The sequence below is a fragment of the Mirounga angustirostris genome, unplaced genomic scaffold, assembly GCF_029215605.1.
Source record: "Mirounga angustirostris isolate CCGP_5_RB_7025 unplaced genomic scaffold, mMirAng1.0.hap1 SCAF_9, whole genome shotgun sequence".
Lineage (NCBI taxonomy): Eukaryota > Metazoa > Chordata > Mammalia > Carnivora > Phocidae > Mirounga > Mirounga angustirostris.
The window spans coordinates 122751462-122777837 of record NW_026991717.1 but is presented as its reverse complement, the minus strand read 5'-3'; the positions used below and the strand labels follow the sequence as shown (position 1 = coordinate 122777837).

Genomic DNA, 26376 nt, shown 5'->3' with positions numbered 1-26376 from the left:
GTTTAGTGGTATTAAATAAATTCACATTGTTGTACAACCATCCATCCTCATCCCCACTGAAACTCTCTATTAAATAATAACTCCCACTCCCCATCCTAACCAACCTCCCTCCCACCAACTTTCTGGCAACCAGCATTATAACTATTATACTTTGTCTTTATGAGATTGACTGCTCTGAGTACCTCATATAAGTGGAATCATACAGTATTTGTCTTTTTGTGCTTGGCTTACTTCACTTAACATAATGTCCTCAAAGTTCATCTATGTTGTAGCATATTGCAGAATTTCCTTCCTTTTCAAGGCTGAATAATATTCCATTCTATCTATATACCGCATTTTGCTTATCCATGCGTCAGTTGATGGATACCTGGGTTCCTTCCACATGTTAGCTATTATAATTAATGCTGTTATGAACATGAGTGTACAAATATCTCTTTGAGACCCTGCTTCCAATTTTTGGGGTACATATCCAAAAATAAAATTACTAGATCACGAGGTAATTCTGTGTTTAATCTTTTGAAGAACCACCATACTTTTTTCCACAGTGGCTATACCATTTTCTATTCCTACCAGCAGTGCACAAAGGGTTCTAGGTTCTCCACATCCTCATCACTTGTTCTGCCTTTTTTTCTTTTTTCCCTGTTGTTGTTGTTTGTTTTTGGTTTTTTTAATAGTAGCCATCCTAATGGGTGTGAGGTGGTATCTCAAGTGATCATTATTTTTGTTTGAAACAGTATTTACTTAAAAAAATAGGGGGGCGCCTGGGTGGCTCAGTTGGTTAAGCAACTGCCTTCTGCTCAGGTCATGATCCTGGAGTCCCGGGATTGAGTCCCACATCGGGCTCCCTGCTCAGCAAGGAGCCTGCTTCTCCCTCTGACCCTCCCCCCTCTCATGTACTCTCTCTCATTTTCGCTCTCTCAAATAAATAAATCTTTAAAAAAAAAGGGGGGGCTCTTTTTATCTCATTTAGCCTCCTTAGCTTTGATTTGTCTCAAGAAATAAAAATTGAGAAATCAAGAAAAGTTGATTTCTCTCAAGTGCACAGCTCTATTGTATCATGTAAGATAATGTGTCTGATCTCTGTGCTCTATAATGATGTAGAGCAATAATATTAAGTGTTAGGTTACATTTAAGTTCTCCTCTTTGCTATATATAATGTAATTAGGGATGACATATTTCTTTAGTTGAACTATGAACTTTATCTTGGTCCTCTGAGCTGCCACATCGATACTGGTGAGACACAGGTGTCTGTCTTGTATTGATACCTGCTTTGTCCTATTGCATTTCATAACAAATGTGTTAATCAGAGGCAGTTCCACCTCAATCAAAAGCAGTCCCAAATACCAATCTGCTTTGGTTTTATCTTATCTGTATTCAAATTTTCTTCTCCCAAAGTGCCTACTTTAGTTAAACATCAGAGTTGCAGAGTTACAATTATCAGTCTAATAGAGTGTGAGAAAAATGAAGAAAACACAAATATACTTGAGATATGTGTGCCAGGGTCAGAATTCCCCCAGTGTGTTGCTGGGGCCTAGATTTTAATTATATGTGCCCTTGTGTAATAAGTTGAATACTCTGAAGAAATGTGTATTTAAAATGTTCCATGTAGTGAACATCATGGCTAATGAAACAGAAGTTAATATTTTATTTCTTCACAAAGAGATGAATGTATTTAATTAATTGAACATTATTTTCTGTACTTTGCTTAAGCTTAGTATCATGTTTCATTAAAAAGTACAAGGAAACTGTAGTTGTATGAAGCAGATATGTTCTCATAGGATTTGTGGAGAAATAATTATTTTTAATCACTGAGAAAGACCGAGGAACCTGTTATTTGGGATTAATGTCCTTTTCTGTGTCTCTGCTTCATTTGGCAAAAAGAAAATGGTAATAGTATATGTAGACAAATTAGGATAGAAAAGACAGAAGGTTTTATTTGTAAAGGAAGAATTATTTGTGACATTGTTATTATAGTGGCCCCTGATATTTTATGTAGCTGATCCCTAACTAATAAAAGGGTTTGAATCAGTTATTAAAGATTATTAATATGTATTTTGCTTGAGTTAAGAAAAATTGACTCACAGATTTTAAGTATATATTCTACTTTCTACCAATCATGACTTTAACAAGTTTTAAATAGTGAGATCCCAATGAGTGATGGCCTGATTTAGCTTCCTGTAGCTATATTTCTGGGCTACCATACTTGTTTTGCTTGGTTTAAGTTCTTTTATTCAGAGACTTCCTTTAGTTCTCCTGACTGTGGAAAATTGATTAGTTGTCCTCTCACTATCAGTTCATAAAACACCTAGATTATACAGAAATGAATGAGTTTATCAAGACATGCAAGAGTATGTCAGGCTAATTTCCCAGTAGAGGTGAGTGGGGCATGGCTTAATTGAGAAGCCGAGAATTTCAGGTGAAATCCTATTAAATCTGTTCTTTTGTTTATACAGTAAAAGCAAAACTTTATAACATCAGTTAGGGGTTAGTGTGGGAAATGGAACTGCTCTAGGTATTTTATGCAATAGTTGTTTATAATAATACTGGCAGATGTGGCCTTGCTTAGGCTTCTAAGAAGGGATAGCACAAAGGGGGATATTCACTATGGAACAAAATAAATTATATCTTTAAGACCTTGCTGGCCAGTAGCAAAAAGCCAAATTAGCAAGTATATTGTCTCTACCTCATTTCCACATTCTAATTCTCTCTATATTGAATTTAATTTGCCCCCCGCCCCCAACCTAGCTTAAGAGAGTCTGAACATTGAGTTTTGTAGCCTCTGTGGAATATAAGAATATATTGGAAGGAGGTGGAGATGGGGCTGACTGCTGTCGGTCAGGTCATAAACCACAGTGCCCTTAACCAGGTTTTCTTTTAGCTGAGCAACATGACTTGCCTTGTATTTTTCATAGCCCTTGAGGCTAGCTTTGTGTCCATAGTTGGCACTCTGAGAATGCTGGTTGAATTCATGTTAATCCTAATGTCACATTTACAAATATGTATCCATACATTAGTAATGTTATATTCAATGTGTAGTTTGGGTTTTTTTTAAAGATTTATTTATTTGAGAGAGTGAGAGAGCCCGTGAGCGTGGGGGGGAGGGGCAGAGGGAGAGAGAGTCTTACGCAGACTCTGTGCTGACCATAGAGCCCAACATGGGGCTCAATCTCATGATCCTGAGATTGCTACCTGAGCCGAAACTAAGTCAGACACTTAACCGACTGCAGCACCCAGGCACCCCTCAATGTGTAGTTTCTTTGCAGGTTTTTGTTTTTAAAGCTTCCTGTCCATTTTAGGTTAGTTAAAACTAAATCATCTATACATGCAATTAACTGGTCATGTGGAACCTAAAATGTTCCAACATGCTGGAAAAGAGTTTAATTTCAATAAATACAAAAAATATTTATTTTTTCCTGTGCTTGAATCAGTCCTCTTTCTCACTGAGATGTTTACATCTCATTTTGGATATAATATCCATATTCAGTCAGTGTTTTCATCTTGTGTCTGCTTTAAGGAAGTCATATTTTGGGCTGGGATTAGTCTTTGTTCACAGAGTCAGTATTAAGATAATTAATTGAATTCTGTTTAGAATGGTGTTCTACTTGAGGCTTGTTTGTTACTTACTAACTTTGTTGCCATTTTTGTCCTGATAAAGAATTGAGCTTTATATTTGCCTATACTTTAAATATCATATTTGTTTCAATGTATCATTTTGATAAGGCAGTTGCTACTTTTCACTGTGCTGGGTTTCTAGACACTGTATTGTAAAACAGATCATTCTCTTGTGGTTTGTGTTTATATGAGAAATTTTATAATTAAGAATGGTGCTTCCAACCAAGGAGACTTGGGAACCAGAACATTTATGCTTAAGATGACCTTGTCATCAATGCCAAGATATAAAAACTCTTAATCTTTATAATAATTTAAATTTGTTTTTTTAAATTTTTGATAAAGTGAGTATAATACAAACACGTAAGTTTACAGTATACATGTTTAGTGTATTAAAAAGTATGTGATGTGTACGTCTGTGTATCTATAACTGTTGTACCATATATTTGACATATCTAAAACTCAAAGGCTAGCAATTATAAAAATTAAAAGAAAAATTTATAGTAATTTTTTGTCCTAGAATTTAGAAGAGGCTTTTATCAAACTCTTTGGGAAAATTGACCAAGTGGCTTTTTCTCTCCACTAATTTTTCATTTGTAAATAAAGCCTTTACAAGTGACTGTATTTCCATTTGGCTTGCCCCTAATTTGAGATCATTCTTTTTCAAATATTATAGAATCAAGTTATTTTGAATTCTTACAGAAGACTTTTTGGGAGAGGTGTCTAGTTGATCAGATTCTCTTGTTAATCTTTTCCTTCTTCCCCGTTCTCCTCTCAACCACATTTCCCCTGCCCACACCCACATTATGAGCACTTTCATCATTGAAGAAGGCACCAAAGGGAAACAGAACAGGAATGCTATGCACACTCTTGCCCTAGTGGTGTTGGCTTCTGAGATTGGCTGGCATGGGCATTCATTTTCTCTCTAGCCATGTTTCTGCCTCTTTCTTCCCCCTGCCTCCCTTTTTTTGCTCTTTGTCTTTATTACTTTCACTAGCAACTGCAAATTATCTTCTTTTGGTTCCCTTAGCTATCACCTAATGGTGTTAGCTCAGGGCTCTTTTCTGACAAAGAATCATTGTTAGAAAACATATAAAGATAAGGACAGATGAAGACACTGAAGAATGAAATGTAAGTATAGATTAGGTAGCATAAATTGGGAAGAGAGGCTGAATTTGAAATACAGAAGAAAAAATTGCTCATATATATCACATTTATTAAAAATAACTGTTACGTGTCTGCTGCCTAACCACGCTGTATGGTTCTCTGTAGCAGTAGAATGTGGAACCATGCCGTCTTGTTCGTCTTTGTGTCTCAGCAGCTTGGCTATTGCTGAGTGCAGTTAATGTTTATTGGATTGAATGGAAACATACCTATATTTTCTTCAGAAAGACGGAGACTGATAAGTGGTGTTTTCTTTTTTTCCCCCTAGTCTCTTGAATGCCATAGATCTATTATAAGCCAGCTCGATTGAATTTGATTGCTGAAAATGGAATTCAGATGAGAAAAAAGTTGGTTCTAAAAGTCCATTCCTGCTTTAAAAGGATGATCTTCAATTATTTTTAATGTTGCTATGATATTTTAATATCCTAATGTTAGCATAATGTCCTTTGGTGATTAATCTTTCTCAAGCACATATCTGATCACGTTATTCCCTTGCTGAAAAACTTTCGCAAGCTTAAACTGGATCAGCATTCTCCCACCCTGGTTTCTGACCTTACTTTTTAATCTCTTTTTAGCCCTCTTGAACTTTTACTCCTCATGAACAGCCCTGATGATGGCCCAGTCTGTGGCTCTTGCCCATGCTACTGTTGGTCTTAAATGCCTGTCCTTTATCAGTGACCCAATCTTTTCTCTTCTTCACACTTGAGTTTGCTCATTGTCTCCTTATTATATGTACCTTTCTTTATGAATTCTTGCTGATCAGAGCAGTTTCTCTTGAATTTACTAACTTAAATTCTGTTTCTACTAGCTAACATTGATGTCACTTCCCTCCTGCTTGATCATATTTGTCCCAATCAATGTTTCTCATACAATACTTTCCTCAGTGTCTAGCCGGTGTCTTGAACATAGAAGGAGATAAGTAGTCTATACCTGATTTTGTTTTAACCAAGTCAGCTCTATTCTGTGATTTTTTTTTTCCTCTCAGTTTTATGACGGTTGACAGAATGTTGCAGAAACATCCTGCATCAGAGATTGTATAATTCCTATTTAATATTTCCTCCTATCTCAGGAAAGAACATGGTAACTTACTTAATTATTTAACAGGTTTTTTGGCTAGTATCCAAGTCAGTAATACAGTGAAGTGGAATTAATGTTAGTTTGAATATTAGGGACCTGTGGCTAGTTCTTTCTCTGCTGTAAACTACTTCCCTTATCTTGGATTGATTGCTTTATCTCCTTGTCTCTCAATTTCCTCATCTTTAAAATATAGACGTTGGATTACCTCTCCAATTTTTTTTTTTTTAAATTTTACTTATTTGAGAGAGAGAAATCATGCACAAGCAGTGGGGAGGGGCAGAGGGAGACAGAGAAGCAGACTCCCACTGGGCGGGGAGCCCAATGCAGGGCTTGATCTCAGGATACTGGATCATGACCTGAGCTGAAGGCAGACACTTAACTGCTTAACCGACTGAGCCACCAGGTGCCTATCTCTCTAATTTTAATGCTGTTTCTAGTTAGTAATAAACCTTTGCCATTGTTGAGTTCCTAAAATGTGCCAGTCAGTCTTCCAGATGTTTATCTAATTGATTTTGTGTAGGTCATCATTCTTCTGATATGTAGATGTTATTGAGTCCTCTTTATAAATTTAGTTACCTTGGCTCACAGATGGTAAGCACTTCTCCTAAGGTTATAGAGTGACAGAGCTGGGATTTGATCTCAAGTCTGTGACTCATGTTCTTTCCATGATATGCTACTGTTTCCCTGGGATGTTGTTTTTGAGTCATTAAAATGTAGCTGTTTTCTCATTACCCTTACAAGTCTCACACAAAGTACATAATACTGTAGATGAAAAATGTTTATTTAAAATAAAGAAAGCTGAATCGTGGATCACTACATCAAAAACTAATGATGTATGGTGACTAACATAACATAATAAAATAAAATTTAAAAAAATCCACATGAGAGACTATGGACTCTGAGAAACAAACTGAGGGTTCTAGAGGGGAGGGGGTAGGGGGATGGGTTAGCCTGGTGATGGGTATTAAAGAGGGCACGTACTGCATGGAGCACTGGGTGTTACACGTAAACAATGAATCATGGAACACTACATCAAAAACTAATGATGTAATGTATGGTGATTAACATAACATAATAAAAAAAAAAACATGGGAAAATTAAAAAAAACACACACACACACAAAAAATAATAAAAATATTCCAAGTAACCTGGCTTATTTGGGGTCAAGTTTTCATTTTTAAATATCCACTAAGGTGCCCAGTCCTTTGTATGCACTGACTATCAAATAAGAGTAGAGGAGAAATTGTGTTATATTTTAGTGATATCAGTGAACAAATAATCATTGTTGTCACCTCCATAGTAGTCTACTTTTTGTCCTTTAATGGAAACTGTTTCAATGTAGGCTTAGTAATTCTTCATGAATATGAGAAATAGCAAGAAGGCAGGTAGGAAGATTCTCGTATACTAGACGGAACTGGTTTCTTTATTCTGTAAATTTACTCCATTATTCTCCTACCTAGTCCAATTTTTCCACTTTTGTAATTTCAAGTTGGTAAATATTTTTTTTTTGTAATCCACATATGTGAAATTATGATCATAGATGTGTGAACAGTTAAAGCTAGAATTTATGTTGGATCCTATCCGTACTACTTTTTTAAAAAAGAATATCTTTTTCATTTTCTATTTTCATTTTAATGCCTTATTCATCTGCCTTATTCATATGAGTAGGCTGTCTGTAGTTATAATTTGAATACAACCACTGCAGTAATTAAAAAGGGATCTAATGGTAGCCAAAGCCAATCAATCTTAAAGGAAGAGAGTTCTTTTCTACCATCTTCTAAATGCATTGTTATAGTGCATTCTTTAAGACATTCTTTTCCTTTCTGTCTATTCTTTGGCCATTTTACTACTGTGAAGAAAGGAGTTAACATAGTAGACCAGAGACCATTTCCTTAGGTCTGCTTCCAAAATAGGCCTTGTTTGGCATCTGGGAACTTTAATGATAATCAAATAAGAAACTTTCCTTGAATGGTAAGATGTAGCTCACGGTACCTAGACCTTTTGTACAAAGAATGTGGTTTATGCTGAACACCTGCTTTCCTTCTGGGAGTCTGGATTTTGGTACATATTAGGCAGACAGTAGCTAAGTGACTAACTTCTAATTAAAATTTTGGGCACTGAGTCTCTAATGAGTTTCCCTGGTAGACAGTACCTCACACATGTTGTCAGAATTCAGTGCTGGAAGAATTGAGCACATCCTGTGTCACTACAGGGAGAGGACTCTTGGAAGCTTGTGCCCAGGTTCCATGGGACTGCACCCTATGTTCTCTTCCCTTTGCTGATTTTGCCTTGTATCTTTTCAGTCTAATAAATATTAGCATAAGTATGGCTATATGCTGAATCCAGTGAATCCTTCTAGTTATCAGCAAACTGGAGACCCTCAACACAACTACTCGTTAACATTTTTTCCCACCTGAAGAAAGAGAAAGAGATAAAAGAGAAATGTGTAAAGTTTTAGACTGAGTTGGAGTTTTTATAAACTTTTGGTAAGGTGCTGTGAAAGGGATCAGAACATACCACCCCAAAATGTGCCACTTTGGCATACTGATTATTGTGAGCTGAAGGCACTTGAGAAACGGTAGATGCAGGAAGGGTGCTCTGACCTCTTTTTATACCTAAAGGCGGTCATATTATTTCTCATGAGGAAAAGAGCATTTTTTATCATTGGAGATTGGGAACATTTGGGTTCTACCAGGAAGAGAACATTTTTTTATCATTGGAGATTGGGAGTTGATTCCAAAACGGAATTTACCAGGAAGAGAACATTTTTTTTTATCATTGGAGATTGGGAGTTGATTCCAAAACGGATCTGTATAAAGAAACCTAAAATAACCCTGATCTTCAGTTAGTTTTCGCCATATATTTCCTAGCCACTTTTCCAGTTTCTTATCCCTCAAAGCTTATTAGATCCCTTTTCCTTTTTCTTGTCATTTTTCCATAAATTCTCTGTTAAAAAGGCTTAGAAGCTCTTGGTCCTAACCACTTTGTTTGGTCTTCATTTTCCAACAAAGGCTCCTATATGTATGTAAAAATATTAAATAAAATTTGTGTGCTTTTCTCATGTTAATCTGTCTTTCCCTTAGAAAAACCTAAAAGTTTTTTCCTCCCATATAACTGGAAGGAATTCTTGGAGAAAAAAGGACATTTCTATGTTTTTGGATGGTTCCTGTCTTTGACAGCACTTATATAATGAGAAATAAATAATAGGCTTGATTAAATGATATGAAATTTAACCACTCTGCTCTAGTGGCTGAGGTAATTTCACACAATTTAACTATAAAATGTTCTTTAGGATAGAAGAGGATCCAAGAATGTATGATAGTAGTAACAGAATTGAAAATCATCCTAATGGAATAAATAAGAAACTTGCTTTTCATTTAGCATTTCATGTAGAACATAGGAAGGTACTAATATTTAGTATATGTGCCTACCTTAAAAGTACTTATGCACAGATTAATGATGTGTTTGTTTAGTTGTGTGCTCTCTATAGATGTGTGTGTATGTGTGAAGGATTGTTATGAGGGTTCTGTAATATAATATCTTGATTGATGGTGAAATGTTTATTACGATTAGGTTATTCTGATTGGTTATTTGAGGAAGATGGATTAAAGACAATGTCAAAACAGTGGCTGAATAGGACCTGCCAAGGAATGAATATAAGAAGGAGTTCTATGACAGGTTTTACCTAAAGCCTAATACAGACAAACTGATGGGTGCAAATCAGTGGCAACAGTTTCCAGACCCAGGGCAGTTAGAGGCAGTGTTCATCCAGTTCAAATTCAAACCTGCTTTCCATCAGTAGTCAGAACCACAATTATTTACAAGTAGAACCACATCCTTTTCTATTCATTTATACTTATATACCCAATTAATGCCGTGATGTTTTCAAAGGTTCTTCTAAGTGAGTTATTGTATGTAATATGTTAATATGAAAGCCTGTAATTTTTAAAATGTGAGAATAATGATATTTATGTGCTTAAGCTCTGGCTTACATATGTTAATCATGTGCCTATTCTTGTTGTCCTGTAATTACAGAAGAATAAATAGTGCTGAACTTATTTTCTTCCTGGGTTCAAAAGCTTGCTGGGAATATTTGAAGAATTTTGCATATTTGAGTCCATTATAAATTTGAGACTATCTAACTGTGACCTTATTTCTGTTTGTTAGCTTTTAAACATTTATCTCTTTTTCATTTTCTCTTTTCCTATAGCTGTTATTTCAGACTTTCTCACTATTTAAATATACAATTCCACTTCCATTTCTGTAGTTTTTCAGCAGAGACAGCCTTTACCACCATTTTATTAGTAGGACTATCTTAATTGTTAGGAGTTGGGCATCAGATAAATTCAATTTTTTTGACATGCTAAAGTTAAGATGCCTAGGGGATTCCCAAATATAGGACATCATTATATAATTTGATATTTAAAGGTCTGGAGTTCAGAAAATCAGTTTGGCTTCTGAATTAGAAATCACATATCTTTATCTACCTACATGCTTACTTACTGAAGATATTTTATAGATAGAATGGTGCTTAATACTAGAACCTTATACTGTTATCTGTATTCAAAAGGTAAATGGTGGAAGAAACCCAGGAAAGGAGATTATTAAAGAACAGGAAGAAAAAAGAGAACTAGTGAAGAGAGAGGTATTATGAAAGTCAGGGAAGAAGAGAGACTTAAAAATCAGAAGCGGCCATTGACAGTGTCACATGCTACAAGGAAACTAGGGTAGATTTTTAAAGAGTCCATTGTATTTGGCTGTCGGTGATCTTTGAGTATCTTGATGAGAGCTATTTTAATTGTATGATGGAGTGAAACCAAATCCAATGAATGGGGAAATGAATTAGGAATAAAATTGTGGGGTACCAGGTGTAGACTGCTCTTTCCAGGAGTTTGGCTAATAAGAAGCAGAGTATAGGTTGCTGGTTAGATCATGTTGGATTGATAAAGGTTTTTGTTTGTTTCATTAAAAAAATGATTTCTGTGATTTTTCAAGTATAATTAACACACTGTGCTACAGTAGTTTCAGGTGTAGAACACGATTCAACAATTTCACACATTTATCAGCGCTCATCAAGATAAATGTACTATTAATCTCCTTTATCTGTTTCCCTCCTCATCCCTCCACCCCCTTCTTCTCTGACAACAGCTAGTTCATTCTCTGTGTTTAAGAGTCTGGTATTTTTGTCTCTTTTTTCTTTGTTCATTTGTTCTGTTTCTTAAATTCCATATATGAGTGAAATCATATAGCATTTGTGTTTCTATGACTGACTTATTTCACTTAGCATTATACCCTCTAGGTCCATCCATGTTGTTGCACATGGGAAGATTTCATTCTTTTTTATGGCTGAATAATATTCCATTGCATGTATGTGTGTATGTGTGTGTGTATCACATCTTTATTAATCTGTGAATGGACATTTGGGTTGCTTCTGTATCTTGGCTATTGTAAATAATGCTGCAGTAAACATAGAGTTGCATGTATCCCTTTGAATTAGTGTTTTCATTTTCTTTGGGTAAATGCCAGTCAAGGAGTTACTGGATCATATGATAATTCTGGTTGTAATTTTTTGAGGAACCTCCATACTGTTTCCCACAGTGGCTGCACCAGTTTGCATTCCCTCCAACAGTGCATGAAGGTTCCTTTTTTCCCACATTCTCACCAATACCTTGTAATTTCTTGTGTTTTGTATTTTAGCCATTCTGACAGTATAAAGTGATATCTCATTGTGGTTTTAATTTGCATTTCCCTGCTGATTAATGATGTTGAGCATTTCTTCGTGTGTCTGTTGGCCATCTGTATATCTTCTTTGGAAAAAGGTCTGTTCAGGTTTTCTGTCCATTTTTTAATTGGATTATTGTTTTTTGGTGTTGTGTAAATTCTTCATATATTTTGGATATTAACTCCTTTTTGGATATTTCATTTGCAAATACATTCTACCACTCGGTAGGTTGCCTTTTTGTTTTGTTGATGGTTTCCTTCAGTGTACAAAAGCTTTTTATTTTGGTGTAGGCCTAATAGTTTAATTTTGCTTTTTGTTTTCCTTGCCAAAGGAGACATATTTGGAAAAATTGTTTCTATGACCGATGTCAAAGAAATTACTGCCTATATTTTCCTTTAGGAATTTTATGGTTTCAGATCTCATACTTAGGTCTTTAATCCATTTTGAGTTTATTTTTGCCTATGGTGTAAAAAAGTGGTCCAGTTTCATTCTTTTGTATGTAGCTGTGCTGTTTTTCCAACATCATTAAAGAGACTCTTTTCCCGTTGTGTATTCCTGCCTCCTCTTTCATTGATTAATTGACCATAAAAGCGTGGGCTTATTGTTGGACTCTCTATTCTGTTCTTTTGGTCTTTGTGCCTGTTTCTGTGCCAGTGTCATACTGTTATGATTACTAAGCTTTGTTGTATATTTTGAAATCTGAGACTATGATACCTCTAGCTTTGTTCTTCTTTTTCAGATTGCTTTGACTATTTGGGATCTTTTGTGGTTCCATACAAATTTTAAGATTATTTGTTCTAGTTCTGTGAAAAATGCTTTTGGTATTTCGATAGGGATTGCATGGAAACTGTGGATTGCTTTGGGTAATATGAACATTTTAACAATAATGATTCCTCCAATTCATGAACATGGAATATCTTTCTGTTTGTGTGTATCCTCTTCAATTTGTTTCATTAAGAAAAAATTACTGTGATATTTTTTTTAAAGATGGGAATAGTAGAGAAGAATGATCCAGTAGGAAAAGAGAGGTTCAGTACAAGGAAGAGAGTACATAATTGGTGTAGTGAAGCCCTTGATAGATGTGGAAGGAAATTACAAAGATAGGCTGATTTGTCTAAGAAGGATCAATTCCTTTTCCTCAAAGCCTAGAGAGGAGGATAGACTAGTCATTGGTAAGTTTCAGAATGGTACATTAAGGAAATTTTGGGGATGTCCTGCGTAATAGCTTCAATTTTATTTCTTAAGAAGGAGCTATGTTACGGGGCGCCTGGGTGGCTCAGTCGTTAAGCGTCTGCCTTTGGCTCAGGTCATGATCCCAGGGTCCTGGGATTGAGCCCCGCATCGGGCTCCCTGCTCCGTGGGAAGCCTGCTTCTCTCTCTCTCCCACTCCCCCTGCTTGTGTTCCCTCTCTCACTGTGTCTCTCTCTGTCAAATAAATAAATAAAATCTTTAAAAAAAAAAAAAAAAAAAGAAGGAGCTATGTTACATACCAGAAGTGAGTGAACAGATGGTGGGTCTGAGGCAGGACGTTTTAGAAGGGCCACTGTTTGGGCTGGGAAGAGGCATGCAGTAGAACTTCTGGGCACTTGAGAGGTTGCCTCTCCATGTGCCATCACATCAACTGGTACTCCTGTGTGGTTTTCCTTAGAGGACTCAGTAACCTGATACAGGAAAAAGGAAATTTGTTAATTCCCTCAGAGCTGGTGGTTTTGCCATTTAAGTTCAGCTTTAAAAGGAGTTTGAAATGTGAACAAGAGAATGGTTAAAGTGAAAATTAAGGAAGTTAGGTCAAAGAACTTGGACTTAAAGCCAGCAAAAGAAATGTCAAGGCGTGGTCATCTTCCTGACAATGAAGAGCAGATGTATCAGAAGAAAAAGAGTGAGGAAACTGGGCAGATGGGTAGATAAAGCCAAAGGCTTGAGGAGTGGGGAGAAGGAGTGGGAGGAGGGATTAGTGGGGAGAAGGGAGTACTGGGACATACCTCTTGCTTGGTGGCAGTTCTGGGAAAAAAACCACTAAGATAGGACTGTGGGAGTAGGTGACAGAGAGGCATGGAGTTAGGGTCATCTGAGAATCTGGCCGCTTAGCAAAGAGTTGAAAACATGGGCTCTGGAGCCAGACAATCTGGGTCTAAATTCCATTCCCTCACATATTAGGTATGTGATCTTGGGCAAGTTCCAAGAGTTGGTTACACATCACTAAAATTAAGATAGTAATAGTGGGACTGAGTGAGGTCATTCTTATAAAGCATTTGCTCAATCCTTTGCACAACTCAAGTGCTCAGTAAACTTCAGTAGTAATAATAATTATTATTGCTAGCTCCCTCTCATTTAGATCTCAGCTCATATGTCATCTCCTAAGAGAGACCCTCCCCAGCCACACTATAGAATACAGGCCCCTTCAGGTAACTGTCCATCATTTTAGCATCTAGCATTATCTGCTATTGTAATCTAGCAGGTAGTATATCTCCCCAATTTATATTATTATTATTATTATTATTTTTTTGGTATCAAAGCCAGGTCTTAGTAACCATTCTTTAAGCTATGTGCTTAACATGTAGGAAGAGTACCCACTCTCCGAAATGTTTGTTGGAAAAAAAAACATTGGTACATCTCTGCTGATGGAGAAATCACGTGAATGCTGCTGGTTAGTAAAGTTGATTTCTAGCTTCATGGTAGAACTTTTAGATAAGGGCAAAAGGGTAAACCACTACCACTATAGTTGTCTGATTTCATTTTAGAATTTTCCACACAAACAAGTGCACAGTTCTTAATTTACTATTTTGTTTGGGTAGATAAAGGAGTGACTCATCTCTTCCAGGCTGCATTGAATTTAGCAAACTGAGCAAATGCAGACCTGTTGCTCTGAAAATGAAACTTGTTTTCAAGGCATTATTTTAATTTTTTTGCTATAATGTCAAACCATGACTTTAACCATGAAAAAAATTGTATTTAACTTTATTTGAGCCACAGTGCAGGGATAATGGAATCTGGAACTGAACATTCTGCTGAGAGAGTCAGAGGAAGTTGGTAAAGGCTTCCAGTCTTCATTTGTAGGAGCCTTACAACAATGTAGATGATACTTATTGTTTGTCCAGCTCTGGTATCATCGTAGTCCTCTGAACATGGGCTTTTCATGTTACCTTTGTCACCCACGTATTTGGAAAGTAAGGAGGCGCAGCTTATGGGATACATTATTTCTGAATTTGTTACTCCCTTCCAAAACTCTACAAGAGTGGCTTAATGTTAATGATTACAACATTTTTTTATTTGTATAAGCAGTGTCCTCTCATTTTTGAAATTCAAAATAGATCTTTACCAGTTATTTCTCAAATTAAAAATATGTATGAATCATGATGATTTAGTGCAATTTCCAAATATATGTAGACCCATTCTGGGAAACTAGATTTTAAGAGTTCAGATTTGCTTTTCTTAATTATTATGTATTCCAAATAAATTTAAGTTTGTTTAAAAATATATCCTACACTGATTTCATGTAAGCTTGAGTTAGTTCATCAACTTATAACATTAGATTTAGCTGGAAATAACCTATCTACACTTTATTGAGGGTCTTTTTTTTTTAAAGATTTTATTTATTTGTTTGACAGAGAGACAGTGAGAGAGGAAACATTAAGCGGCGGGGGGCAGGGGGTGAGAGAGGGAGAAGCAGGCTTCCCGCTGAGCAGGGAGCCTGACGCAGGACCCTGGAATCATGACCTGAGCCAAAGGCAGATGCTTAATGACTGAGCCACCCAGGTGCCCCCCCCCGCCCCCGAGAGTCTTTTAAGTGGACTTTCAAATATAGTATTATCTATACTGATGTTTCTATCATCAATGCGCATTTTTATTAGGTATTTTTATTTTATTGTAACAAAATTTTATGTGCTGCCAGAAGGTGAAATATTACGTATGACTGCTGTGATAATCTGACAATTTTTAAAACACTGACATTTTTTTCAGTTGGACAAAGCACTAGATTCTTACTAAAGTAACGCACATTGTTTTTCTCATCAAAAGACCTTCTATTTTGAAGTCTGGAATTGTGATGCCGCCAGCTTTGCTTTGCTTTTTCAACATTCCTCTGGCTATTCGGGGTCTTTTCTGGTTCCATACAAATTTTAGGATTCTTTGTTCCATTTCTTTGAAAAAAGTGGATGGTATTTTGATGGGGATTGCATTGAATGTGTAGATTGCTCTAGGTAGCATTGACATCTTCACAATATTTGTTCTTCCAATCCATGAGCATGGAACGTTTTTCCATTTCTTTGTGTCTTTCTCAATTTCTTTCATGAGTATTTTATAGTTTTCTGAGTACAGATTCTTTGCCTCTTTGGTTAGAGTTATTCCTAGGTATCTTATGATTTTGGGTGCAATTGTAAATGGGATCGACTTCTTAATTTCTCTTTCTTCTGTCTTGTTGTTGGTGTATAGGAATGCCACTGATTTCTGTGCATTGATTTTATATCTTGCCACTTTACTGAATTCCTGTATGAATTCTAGCAATTTTGGGGTGGAGTCTTTTGGGTTTTCCACATAAAGTATCATATCATCTGCAAAGAGTGAGAATTTGACTTCTTCTTTGCCAGTTTGGATGCCTTTTATTTCATTTTGTTGTCTGATTGTTGTGGCTAGGACTTCTAGTACTATGTTGAATAGCAGTAGTGATAATGGACATCCCTGCCGTGTCCCTGACCTTAGGGGGGAAGCTCTCAGTTTTTCCCCATTGAGAATGATATTCGCTGTGGGTTTTTCATAGATGGCTTTTATGATATTGAGGTATGTACCCTCTATCCCTATACTCTGTAGAGTTTTGATCAAGAAAGGATGCTGTACTTTGTCAAATGCTTTTTCTGCATCTATTGAGAGGATCATATGGTTCTTTTTCTTTCTTTTATTAATGTATTGTATCACATTGATTGATTTGCGGTTGTTGAACCAACCTTGCAGCCCAGGAATAAATCCCACTTGGTCGTGGTGAATAATCCTTTTAATGTACTGTTGGATCCTACTGGCTAGTATTTTGGTGAGAATTATTGCATCCATGTTCATCAAGGATATTGGTCTGTAATTCTCCTTTTTGATGGGGTCTTTGTCTGGTTTTGGGATCAAGGTAATGGTGGTCTCATAAAATGAGTTTGGAAGTTTGGATGGAACTGGAGGGTATTATGCTGAGTGAAATAAGTCAATCAGAGAAAGACATGTATCATATGACCTCACTGATATGAGGAATTCTTAATCTCAGGAAACAAACTGAGGGTTGCTGGAGTGGTGGGGGGTGGGAGGGATGTGGTGGCTGGGTGATAGAGATTGGGGAGGGTATGTGCTATGGTGAGTGCTGTGAATTGTGTAAGACTGTTGAATCACAGACCTGTACCTCTGAAACAAATAATACATTATATGTTAAAAAAAAAAAAAAAAAGATAGCAGGAAGGGAAAAATGAACGGGGGGAATCAGCGGGGGGAGACGAACCATGAGAGACTATGGACTCTGAGAAACAAACTGAGGGTTCTAGAGGGGAGGGGGGTGGGGGGATGGGTTAGCCTGGTGATGGGTATTAAAGAGGGCATGTACTGAATGGAGCACTGGGTGTTATACGCAAACAATCATGGAACACTGCATCAAAAACTAATGATGTAATGTATGGTGATTAACATAATATAATAGTAAAAAAAAAGACCTTCTATTTTGGTGACAGTCAATTGGAAAATATGTATTTTCCCTTTCTTGATAATGAAATAGTCTAAAAAGAGAAAATATTTCTATAAAGAATTATTCCCAACTAATGTGCCTATAAAATACATAGAAAGGGACTCATATCTTCTAGACTGACTACTAATGAAATTTGGTACAGATGATTCCCATTTCAGTGACATTAGAGATTCTTGTTTGATGCTGTTAGACATCCAATTTTGACAAGAACATGTTCCTAATATTTCTCATGCTTTATTCCCAGAATTTAACACATCAGTTGGAGCACAAGGAAAAGGAGCAACTACAGATGTTGGATCAACTTAAGGAGATCCAGAATCACTTTGAGACTTGTGAGGCCAAACATAAGCATGCCGACCTTCAGATCTCAGAGCTGACTCACCATGCTGAGGAAGCAACCAAGCAGGCTGAGCAGTACCTTCTCGAGTTCCAGCAGTCAGAGGCCCTGAGACAGGAGGCAGAGAAGAGGAGAGAAGAGTTGAAACTGAAAGCTCAGGAGTCCATCAGGCAGTGGAAGCTTAAGCATAAGAAGTTAGAGCGAGCATTGGAGAAACAGTCTGAAACTCTTGATCAACTAACAGACAAGAATAATCAGGTATAAAAGCCAAATTCCTAAGGAATGATTTTTGCTGTGACCATTCATTCATCCATCCTTCGAACAAACACTTGAGTGCCATGCTGTGCATGTACTCTATCAAGATGTCCTTGATAGAAGAGTCTTTATGTCTTGGCTATTGCAAGGTAAAAAGTAATTTAGTTTTTTATCTTTTTAAAGTCTTTTTCATAGTTTAACATTCTATGAGTTTTTAGAGTTGGCCCTTAAAAGAGATCCATCCCTCTCCCCCAGTTTAGCTTTTAGTTCCCTAAGTTGAAATTGTTCTTTAATGTTCAGTTGGAAAAAAAATCACAAAGTTTTCCATAATATCACCTGACTTTTCCCCCAGTTGCATGTATTTTAAAATCTTATTTTTAGTATATTTCAACTTAAGTAAGTGTTGGTTGCAAATGAGCATTTAAAAATGCAGTAGTTACTACTGGACCATTTTCTGGCAGCAACTATAATGGGTTTCACTGAATGAATGACGTTCACAATCTCACTGCCTGAGCAGTATTACCAGGTCACAAGCCTCTTTAAGATTCTGCTTTTGTGCCTTTTGATCGCAACAAAAAGCATTTCACTGATCCATGTATGCATTGCACATCATCTTTTCCCTTGTATAATCAGTTACTTTAAATGGATTTTATGCTCCTGTGTTGATTCTCAACTATATCTTTGGGTTGAATTAAACCTAAATGTTTATAAGATAATAAGCAGGAAAGTCAGGGTTGATTTTTATCCGTGTTTAGTCTTGGTTTATCATTTCTGCTTTGTCATTTGTCACTTGTCAAGAATTCTGAACATTCCAGAAGAATAATCATTTGGATAAGTTGACTTTCTTTCAAAGGAAAACACAATGTAGGGCAGTTACTTTTATAAAATCAATTGTCAGCACTTAAGAGTGACAGATGCTTATTTCAGATGAGCTGTCGTGGAAAAGATGCTTTACCATTTAGATATAAATTTTGTGGACATATAGAGGATGGAGGAAGCGATCACCTTGCACTCATTTTGGACTGCTTTTCAATTTAACCCATCTGACACACACTGGGTGACTAGTTGCCCTGAGGTAAAGCAGTTCTAAAGCTTTCAGACTTGAATCTGAACTGATCTGATCCCAGGAAATTGCTCTACCTTGATTATTCTGTTGTCAGTCTGGGCTGGCAACTGGTTCAATGAGCATGACAGTAGGGGAGGTAGCTAGAAAGAAGGGGGTGGGAGGGATTGATTGATTGAAACCCATCTGGGGATTTTACTTAATTAGAGGAAATTTAGAAGGGTCCATCCATGTCATCAGACAGTATCCTAATCCATGGTGCAGAGTTTTCTAGATGGAGTTTTTTAGAAAATTCAAAATTGTTAAACAATTATTTCTCAGAATGCTCCTGATATAATTATTTTTATCACTTAGCATTGCTAATGATAAGCAAAGAGTAGTTTTAAAGTGATTGCCACAGTTAGGGTAGTATCACAATTATCACAGCAGGCATTGTAATTTCCACTTTAAAAGCCTTAAAAATGAATGCGGCATGTTGCACTTAGAGCAGTGGTTAATCAAGGAAGAAAGGGTAACAGCTATTTCATTGCACATGCAAGTGTCCGGTAAATCCATGAGATGTGGAAATACATTGTAAATAATTTTGGAAACAAGCATCTATATCTTTATGTCTTACTGAATAATACCTCTAAGGAGTATTTAATTCTTAATAAAATCACAAAGCCACCCTAAGGCATTAGGAATACAGCCTACTCTTTTTTTGTTTTGTTTTTGGTTTTTGTTTTTTTGGACTAATTATTTTCAAAAAGTGACTGTAGGGCATATTTGGAAGTATATATTAAAATAAAAATAATACTAATTTCCAAATAAAACACATTATGTTTTGCAGAGTAAATTGTTTAATAAGTAGCCTTGTTGAGCCATTTTCCAGGCTCAAATGATGCAGTTTTGTGTTTTGTCTACTTCCATTTCTCTTTTTCCAGCATAACTTATTTTCTGCTTTAAGATTTGCCACTTAAAAATGTAGTAGAAGGCTAAAGAGTTGTATTCTCTTAAAAATTGCTCTGATTTACTTTTCTTCTGTTTTTTTACATTTTTGGAAGTTTGGTAAGATTATTAGATATATATCCTATTACAAAACTACTTTGTTATCAAATGATATGGATAGCATATCACCACAAATAGCATAACATTGCAGAAAAAACCCAGAAAGATTAGATTGTATACTTTCCTTGAAAGAAAATGGCATGGATGTTTACATCAGGGCATCATGATATGATGTTCTTTAGGGATATGTAGATAAACATATGATGGAAGACCTAAAATTCTGTAGATACAAATAATCTAATCATTAATTGTGATATTTTTGTCTTTATCTTTTTTATTTTTTATTTTTTTCTCTATCTTTTAAAGTGCTATTTGAAGTTATTGGTTCTTATACCTATTTTGAAAATGATAAAGGAAAAAATTTTGAACTTGGATTCTGATCACAATGTATGCTTTTCTGAATATTTCCAAAATCATAGATCTATATTTTAATATGGATGATAGGAATGCTTCTTAGGTTGTTTGTTTTTCTTGCTGAGTTGGCAGAAGAATTGATTTGCCCTGTATTGAGCTTTTTGCTTGACAATATTTGACTTCAAGAATCTTAAATTTCCATCTTTTCTTTTTTTGTATTGCCTTCATGCTGAGGAAAAAGGGAGTATATGTAATATATACTGTCTTTTAAAAGCTGAATTTTCCTGGGGCGCCTGGGTGGCTCAGTTGGTTAAGCCACTGCCTTCGGCTCAGGTCATGATCCTGGAGTCCCGGGATCGAGTCCCACATCGGGCTCCCTGCTCGGCGGGAAGTCTGCTTCTCCCTCTGACCCTCCCCCCTCTCATGTGCTTTCTCTCTCTCATTCTCTCTCTCTCTCAAATAAATAAATAAAATCTTAAAAAAAAAAAATTTTTAAAAGCTGAATTTTCCAATTTAAAGGTTGAAAAATAAGGATCAGTGCTAAAGTACATTTTAAATGTGTATATGGTTCTGTCCTATGCAATTTTAGAAAGGCTAAAGTACTGATATATTAGAATAATCCAGCAGTCCATCTGCATGTACCTTCATATGCAGAAAAATAACTTTTATTTCTTTTTAAAATTTTTTCTACCTTTTAGTTAATTAAAAAACAAAAACAAGCCCAAAAATCTGTGTGTACTTTGTGGCCAGGCTTTGAGGAGTTGGTTTCTGTTCTTATTATGGTTTTAGACAGTATCATTCTCTGGCTTCACATAGTCATTTTCAATCCTCCCTTCATTATCTTCTCTTACAGCTTTTCTTCTTTGGAAGCTGGGTTTGCTTGGTTAGAACATTCTCTTCTCATTATTCCTGACTTCTACATAATTTTCCATTACGCCTCTATATTTCTCAAGGAGTTTTGCACCTGGCTTCCCCTCAGCCTGTTAAATTACATGTAATTCTTGTCATCTTTGGTGATTACAAAGCTCAAGTCAGCAACCTTAAACTTCAGCATCCTTAAACTTCACTAATTTCCCATTTTACAGTGACCTTCAAGTCACTCAGCAGCTAATTTCTGTGGCTAAAATTTGTCCTCATCTGTAATTTCTCTATGTGAATTCAAATCTTTAGTTCCAAAATTTCAGTCTCTGATCTTACACATTTCTTTTATTTCCTTTTCCTTTTTTAACCATTACCATCTGATTTTGATCTTTCCACATTCCTCTGGTTGACCAGTCATTTCCTGGAATCCTTTTTTTTCCTGTCAGATTGGACTTTGTGAAAAGCTACTCTGATGACATGCTCACCAGCATCTTTGATTTCTCTCTTCCACCTCACACATCTAACTGATCTTCAGTCTGGAATCAACCCAACTCTTATTTTTCCCATTTCTGCTCCTGACTAGTACCAGCAAAACTTACCTAGAAACATCAGTTGGCTTCTATAGGGGTCTTGATTATCCCCATCTACTCTCTGCCCCAATCCATTCCATTCCATTCAGAAACTAATGTAGGCCAGTTACCAAGCACATAACCCTGTTCTGAGCAATGAAGAATGAGTTATGAAGTTTGTTGGGGGGAGCTTATGGTAAACATTTACTCACTCCTGAAGAAGATACATAAGAGAGATTTTTCTCCTTCTCTGGTTTTGTCGTATTCGGCTGTGATGCTTGCAGTGGCCGCAGTTGGCTGTCTTGCTATGGTCCTGAGAACGAAGTCTCTCACACAAGAAGGTATTGCCGGGAGGAGTGCCGAGAGCTGGAGCTAGAGCTTTGACACCATGTCTGGAACAGTTCTGCCTGGAATGATAATAAATTACCTTGTAGTTTAAGTCAGCTTGAATTGGAGTTTTCTCTTACTCTGAGCAGAAGATACTCAAGCTGATACGAAACATCAGTTCTCGGAGTAAGGAGCTTTAAGTAAAAGAGCCTAAAATGTAGGATTAACTAAGTAGAGAAATGAAGTGGGGACAGGAGGATCATACATTTCTAAAGGGAAAGTTGACAAACTGTGCTGTTGGAAGTAGTTAGTTGAACCATCAGAAATCCTATCTTGGGGCAGCGATGGTGTGCCTCAGAGTTTTCATACCAGTTACTTAATACTGGTATGAAAACTTTAGGATGTTGGCATGTGTTGTGATCTTACTGCAGCCTTCAGAAAAGTTCCACAAGAGAAAGACAAGTATAGGTTGAAGCCTGCCTGTCTAAAAGCAGAGAGAAATAAATAATAAAAGCAGAGCGCAAGATTTCTTGGGGGGAGGGGGCGGGTAGAGAGACTGAAAATCTGCAATCTATAATCCAAATATACGGGGTCTGATAATTTGGAGTTTTTCAGTTTTGGAATAGCCAAATGATCTGTCCTTGCTGAAGTTAGTCCAAGCAAGAGAGGGAAGTAGGAAACTTAGCTGAAATAAAAATGAGGTGAAAAACAAGCCTGATTTCTCAGGCCCCTTTCAAGTGCTTCTACTTAAGCATTCTTGGCCAGACAAAGGGGATCCAAGCCTATTGTTTTGAGTTCCCTCAAGATAAAACCTATTCGACTGAGGGCCCCTGGGAATGTCCAGGATATTGAGGTGGCAGTTAAGACACTGTCATTTTCAGACTCGGAGACAATGTCTAGACAAAATCTTGGGCTGTGGCTGCTAGCCAAGCAATTAACAAAAAGCCAATAGAACTTACTTAGTTTTTAGTATCTGTATTGCCAAAGAAATAGCAAACTTGACTAACATAGTCTGTGACTGTCCACTCTAAGGCTGCCACCTTTGTCATGAGTTGATGTGATGCTTGGAATACTGAAACCGAGGGCGAAACCTGCAGAATTGTAGAGTAGCAGTGCCTGAGTTTTGAAGGACTCTTCAAGTGCTCCATCTCTGGTGTTCCTGTTATGTCAGAAAAATAAATACCTTTGCTGTTTAAACCAACTTTAGGAAGATAATGTAGTATTTTGTAATCAAAGGTGTTTTACCTGCTAGAGCTTCATCTTGAAAATAAAATCTTTATATTCAGGGCTGCAGGGAAGTCTCTTAACTCCTGGCCAGGGGCCTATGTTATCTGTTCCAAACATCAATCACTGTCTTGAAGCTACCTCTCCTCGTTCTCAGGCCCCTCTTGCATTATCCTTACAGCCAAGACTCGATTCTGTCGGTTTCTGTCTTCTCTAGTATGGTAAGTAGAGTGACCTCCCAGAGATGACTCACCCTAATTCCTGGAGCCTGTGAACATGATGAGATCACTCTCATGGTTATGTTATATGGCAGAGTTGACCTTAAGATAAGGAGATGATCTGGGTGGGCCTGATCTAATCACAGGAATCCTTAAAAGCCTAGAAATTTTTCTGGCTGTTGCGAGAGTGGGAAGTCAGAGGATTTGAAACACAGGAAAGATTCATTGTGGTGTTACTGGCTTCAGAATCTGAGGGGTCCATGAGCCAAGGAGTGTGGGTGGCCTTAGAAGCTCAGAGCAAACCCTGGCCCAAAGCTAGCTAGGAAATAGACACCAGAGTGTTAAGAAGCGCATGGAACTAAATTTTGCCAATGACATGGATGAACTTGGAAGTGGATTCTCCCCCTAAAGCCTCCAAGTAAGAGCACAGGCCAGCTGATGCCTTGACTTTAGTCTTAGGAAACTCTGGGCACAATACCTCTCCTGGACTTGGGATCTGTGGAAACAGGGTAACAATAAATGGTATTGTTTTAAGTCATTAAGTTTGTTGGAATTTGTTACACTGCAGTAGAAAAATAATACATCTACCCTTAGACTTACCTATATTTCTAGCCATTTTTCCTGTCTTTCAAAGTAAACTCTATCCTCTGTGGTCCTTAGTCTTTTCAGTCCAGGGACATTGCTTTATCAGTTATACCTGCTCTTCAAAGATCTGATTACTGTCTTACACGAATGCCTCCCTGGGATCCTGGCTTCTCCTTGAACTTGATCCTCTGCCAATTTTTTTTTTTTCCTCTTTCCCACTAGTCTTCATCACAACCCTATGATACAGGTGCCATTATTATCTTTATAAAGATAAATAATTTCCTTGAGGCCCTAGGGTGACTTATGACTGGACTGAGAATCACATTCAGTTTTCTGTGGTCAGAGCTCAATTGCTTAACCACCTCCTTTTATTATTTCTCATGCTGGCTTCATGCTGTTTTTCCCTGCTAAAACTGACAGGGTTTTGAGGAAATGGTTTCTTTGGAGTGATTGACTCATTGTAGTTTATCTTGAATTGTTTCATACTAAGTATAAAATATAAAGTGTAAAACTGCCTTGTAAGTATTTGCATTTTTACTCGTTATTTCTAATTCTGAAATGAGAATCTTAATTTTCTTTTTTCCGGGTTCAAGCCATGGCAGGCATCCGTAAGCAGAGATGGAGATTGTTCTTGGTGCCAGTGTTGGGGGGAAAGGGGGTGATTCCAGCTTCCTTAGCTGCTGGCTTTTTCATTGCATTGGGAGGTGGTGCGGATGAGAGGGGTAGTTCTGGGCCTCCATCCATCCCTCAGTGTCCACCTTCACCCTGCAGAGAGTCTGGCAAAGGGTGATGGACGTCTGGTCCCTTGACTTTTCTCTTGTGTCCCTTTCCCACCTATCCTAATCTTAATCTCATTTATATCTTTATGGGGTTTCGAGACTCCCAGTTACATACTGGTGTATTTCCTGTCCCTACCGACTCTATTAATAATGATTGATTGTACCAAAACCTTTCTTAGATTGTATCTGCATGCTTCCGTATATTGTCTTCCTTCTCTATTTTGAGGTTTCTCCTTTTTAAAAGTGTGCAATTGAAATGCAAAGAACTGTTATTTTAAGTAACATATTGTTTCAACCTCTGGTAAACTATAATAGGAATCTTTTTCTTTCCCCCTTCTTTTGCTAAATTTTATCCTACATTTAAATAATTATTTATAATCAAGGATTGATATGTGTTGGTGATGAAAATCTGCAACATATTGTTTCAGTGTGGTGCTACATCAGGGTAATTGTATTTTTCTTTTTCTAGCCTAAAAGCTATTTTTCATTAAAAAATGGAAAAAATACAAAATACTATTTTATGGATCTTTCTTCTCCTGTGTATTAAACTTTATTTTCTGACAGTCTCTATGATGGATTTTATAGTTTTGTTTTTTTTTAACCTGGTAGATTCTAAAAGAAAAGGATGAACTGAAAAGCCAGCTTTATACAGCATTACAACAAATAGAGAATCTTCGAAAGGAATTGAACGATGTCTTAACCAAGCGTGCCCTTCAAGAGGAGGAGCTTCACCGTAAGGAGCAGAAACTAAGTGATGTTAAGGCTCATCAAGCTGACCTTGAACTAGAAATCAAGGATTCCCTGGACACTATCCAAAGGCTAGAAAGTGAATTGAAGCATCAGAGTAAGATTCAAAGCCAGATGAAAGTTGAGAAAGCTCACCTGGAAGAAGAAATCACAGAGCTAAAAAAGAGCCAGGCCAGGGACAAAGCCCAACTTCTCGAGATGCAAGAGGCCATCAAGAACTTGAGTGCCATCCGGGCAGATCTCGCTAATAAATTAGCCGAGGAACAGAGAGCCAGGAAGGAGGTGCTTAAGAACCTTGCTGACCTAAAGACACAGGTGAAATCCAGAGATGAAGAAACAGATACAATCATTACACAGTTAAAGCTAGAACGAGACGTTCACCAGAGGGAGCTGGAAGATCTCACATCGTCATTGCAGAGTGTGAAAACGAAACACGAACAGAACATCCAGGAGCTGATGAAGCACTTCAAGAAAGAAAAGAGTGAGGCTGAGAATCATATTAGGACACTGAAGGTACCTGCGCTGAATTATCCTGATGATACTGAAGGAATTTTTCTGGTGGCTCATGAAGTTAATAAAGCGTAAACTTTCAGAGATCATTCTGTATTCCTAAGCACTGAAGGGAAGATAAAACTAACAGTAAAGAGGCTTATTCATGCCTGTTCAGCCAGGTTGAAATGAGTTCTAGCAGCCACCTGGGAGCACCTATTTCAGAGCACTGAAGCTCT

At 37.0% G+C, this 26376-nt stretch overlaps 2 protein-coding genes across 16 annotated transcripts in view; one reads left to right on the top strand and one right to left on the bottom strand.

Moving 5' to 3' along the window:
- The window catches only part of LOC135361638 (large ribosomal subunit protein uL11-like), a 110095-nt gene extending 96412 nt beyond the window's left edge, over nt 1-13683 (bottom strand). For both annotated transcript variants that reach the window (XR_010405287.1, XM_064571441.1), the window contains exons 1-2: nt 13555-13683; nt 13063-13233 (exon numbers count right to left, since the gene is read on the bottom strand). The gene's annotated coding sequence lies outside the window, so the exon portion shown is untranslated. The remainder of the gene's footprint in view (nt 1-13062; nt 13234-13554) is intronic.
- Nucleotides 1-26376, top strand: part of CEP128 (centrosomal protein 128) — a 393611-nt gene that overhangs the window by 100884 nt on the left and 266351 nt on the right. For all 14 annotated transcript variants that reach the window (XM_064571430.1, XM_064571438.1, XM_064571431.1 and 11 more), the window contains 2 exons: nt 17527-17877; nt 25511-26161. In XM_064571430.1, coding sequence (XP_064427500.1) covers nt 17527-17877; nt 25511-26161 — 1002 coding nt within the window. The remainder of the gene's footprint in view (nt 1-17526; nt 17878-25510; nt 26162-26376) is intronic.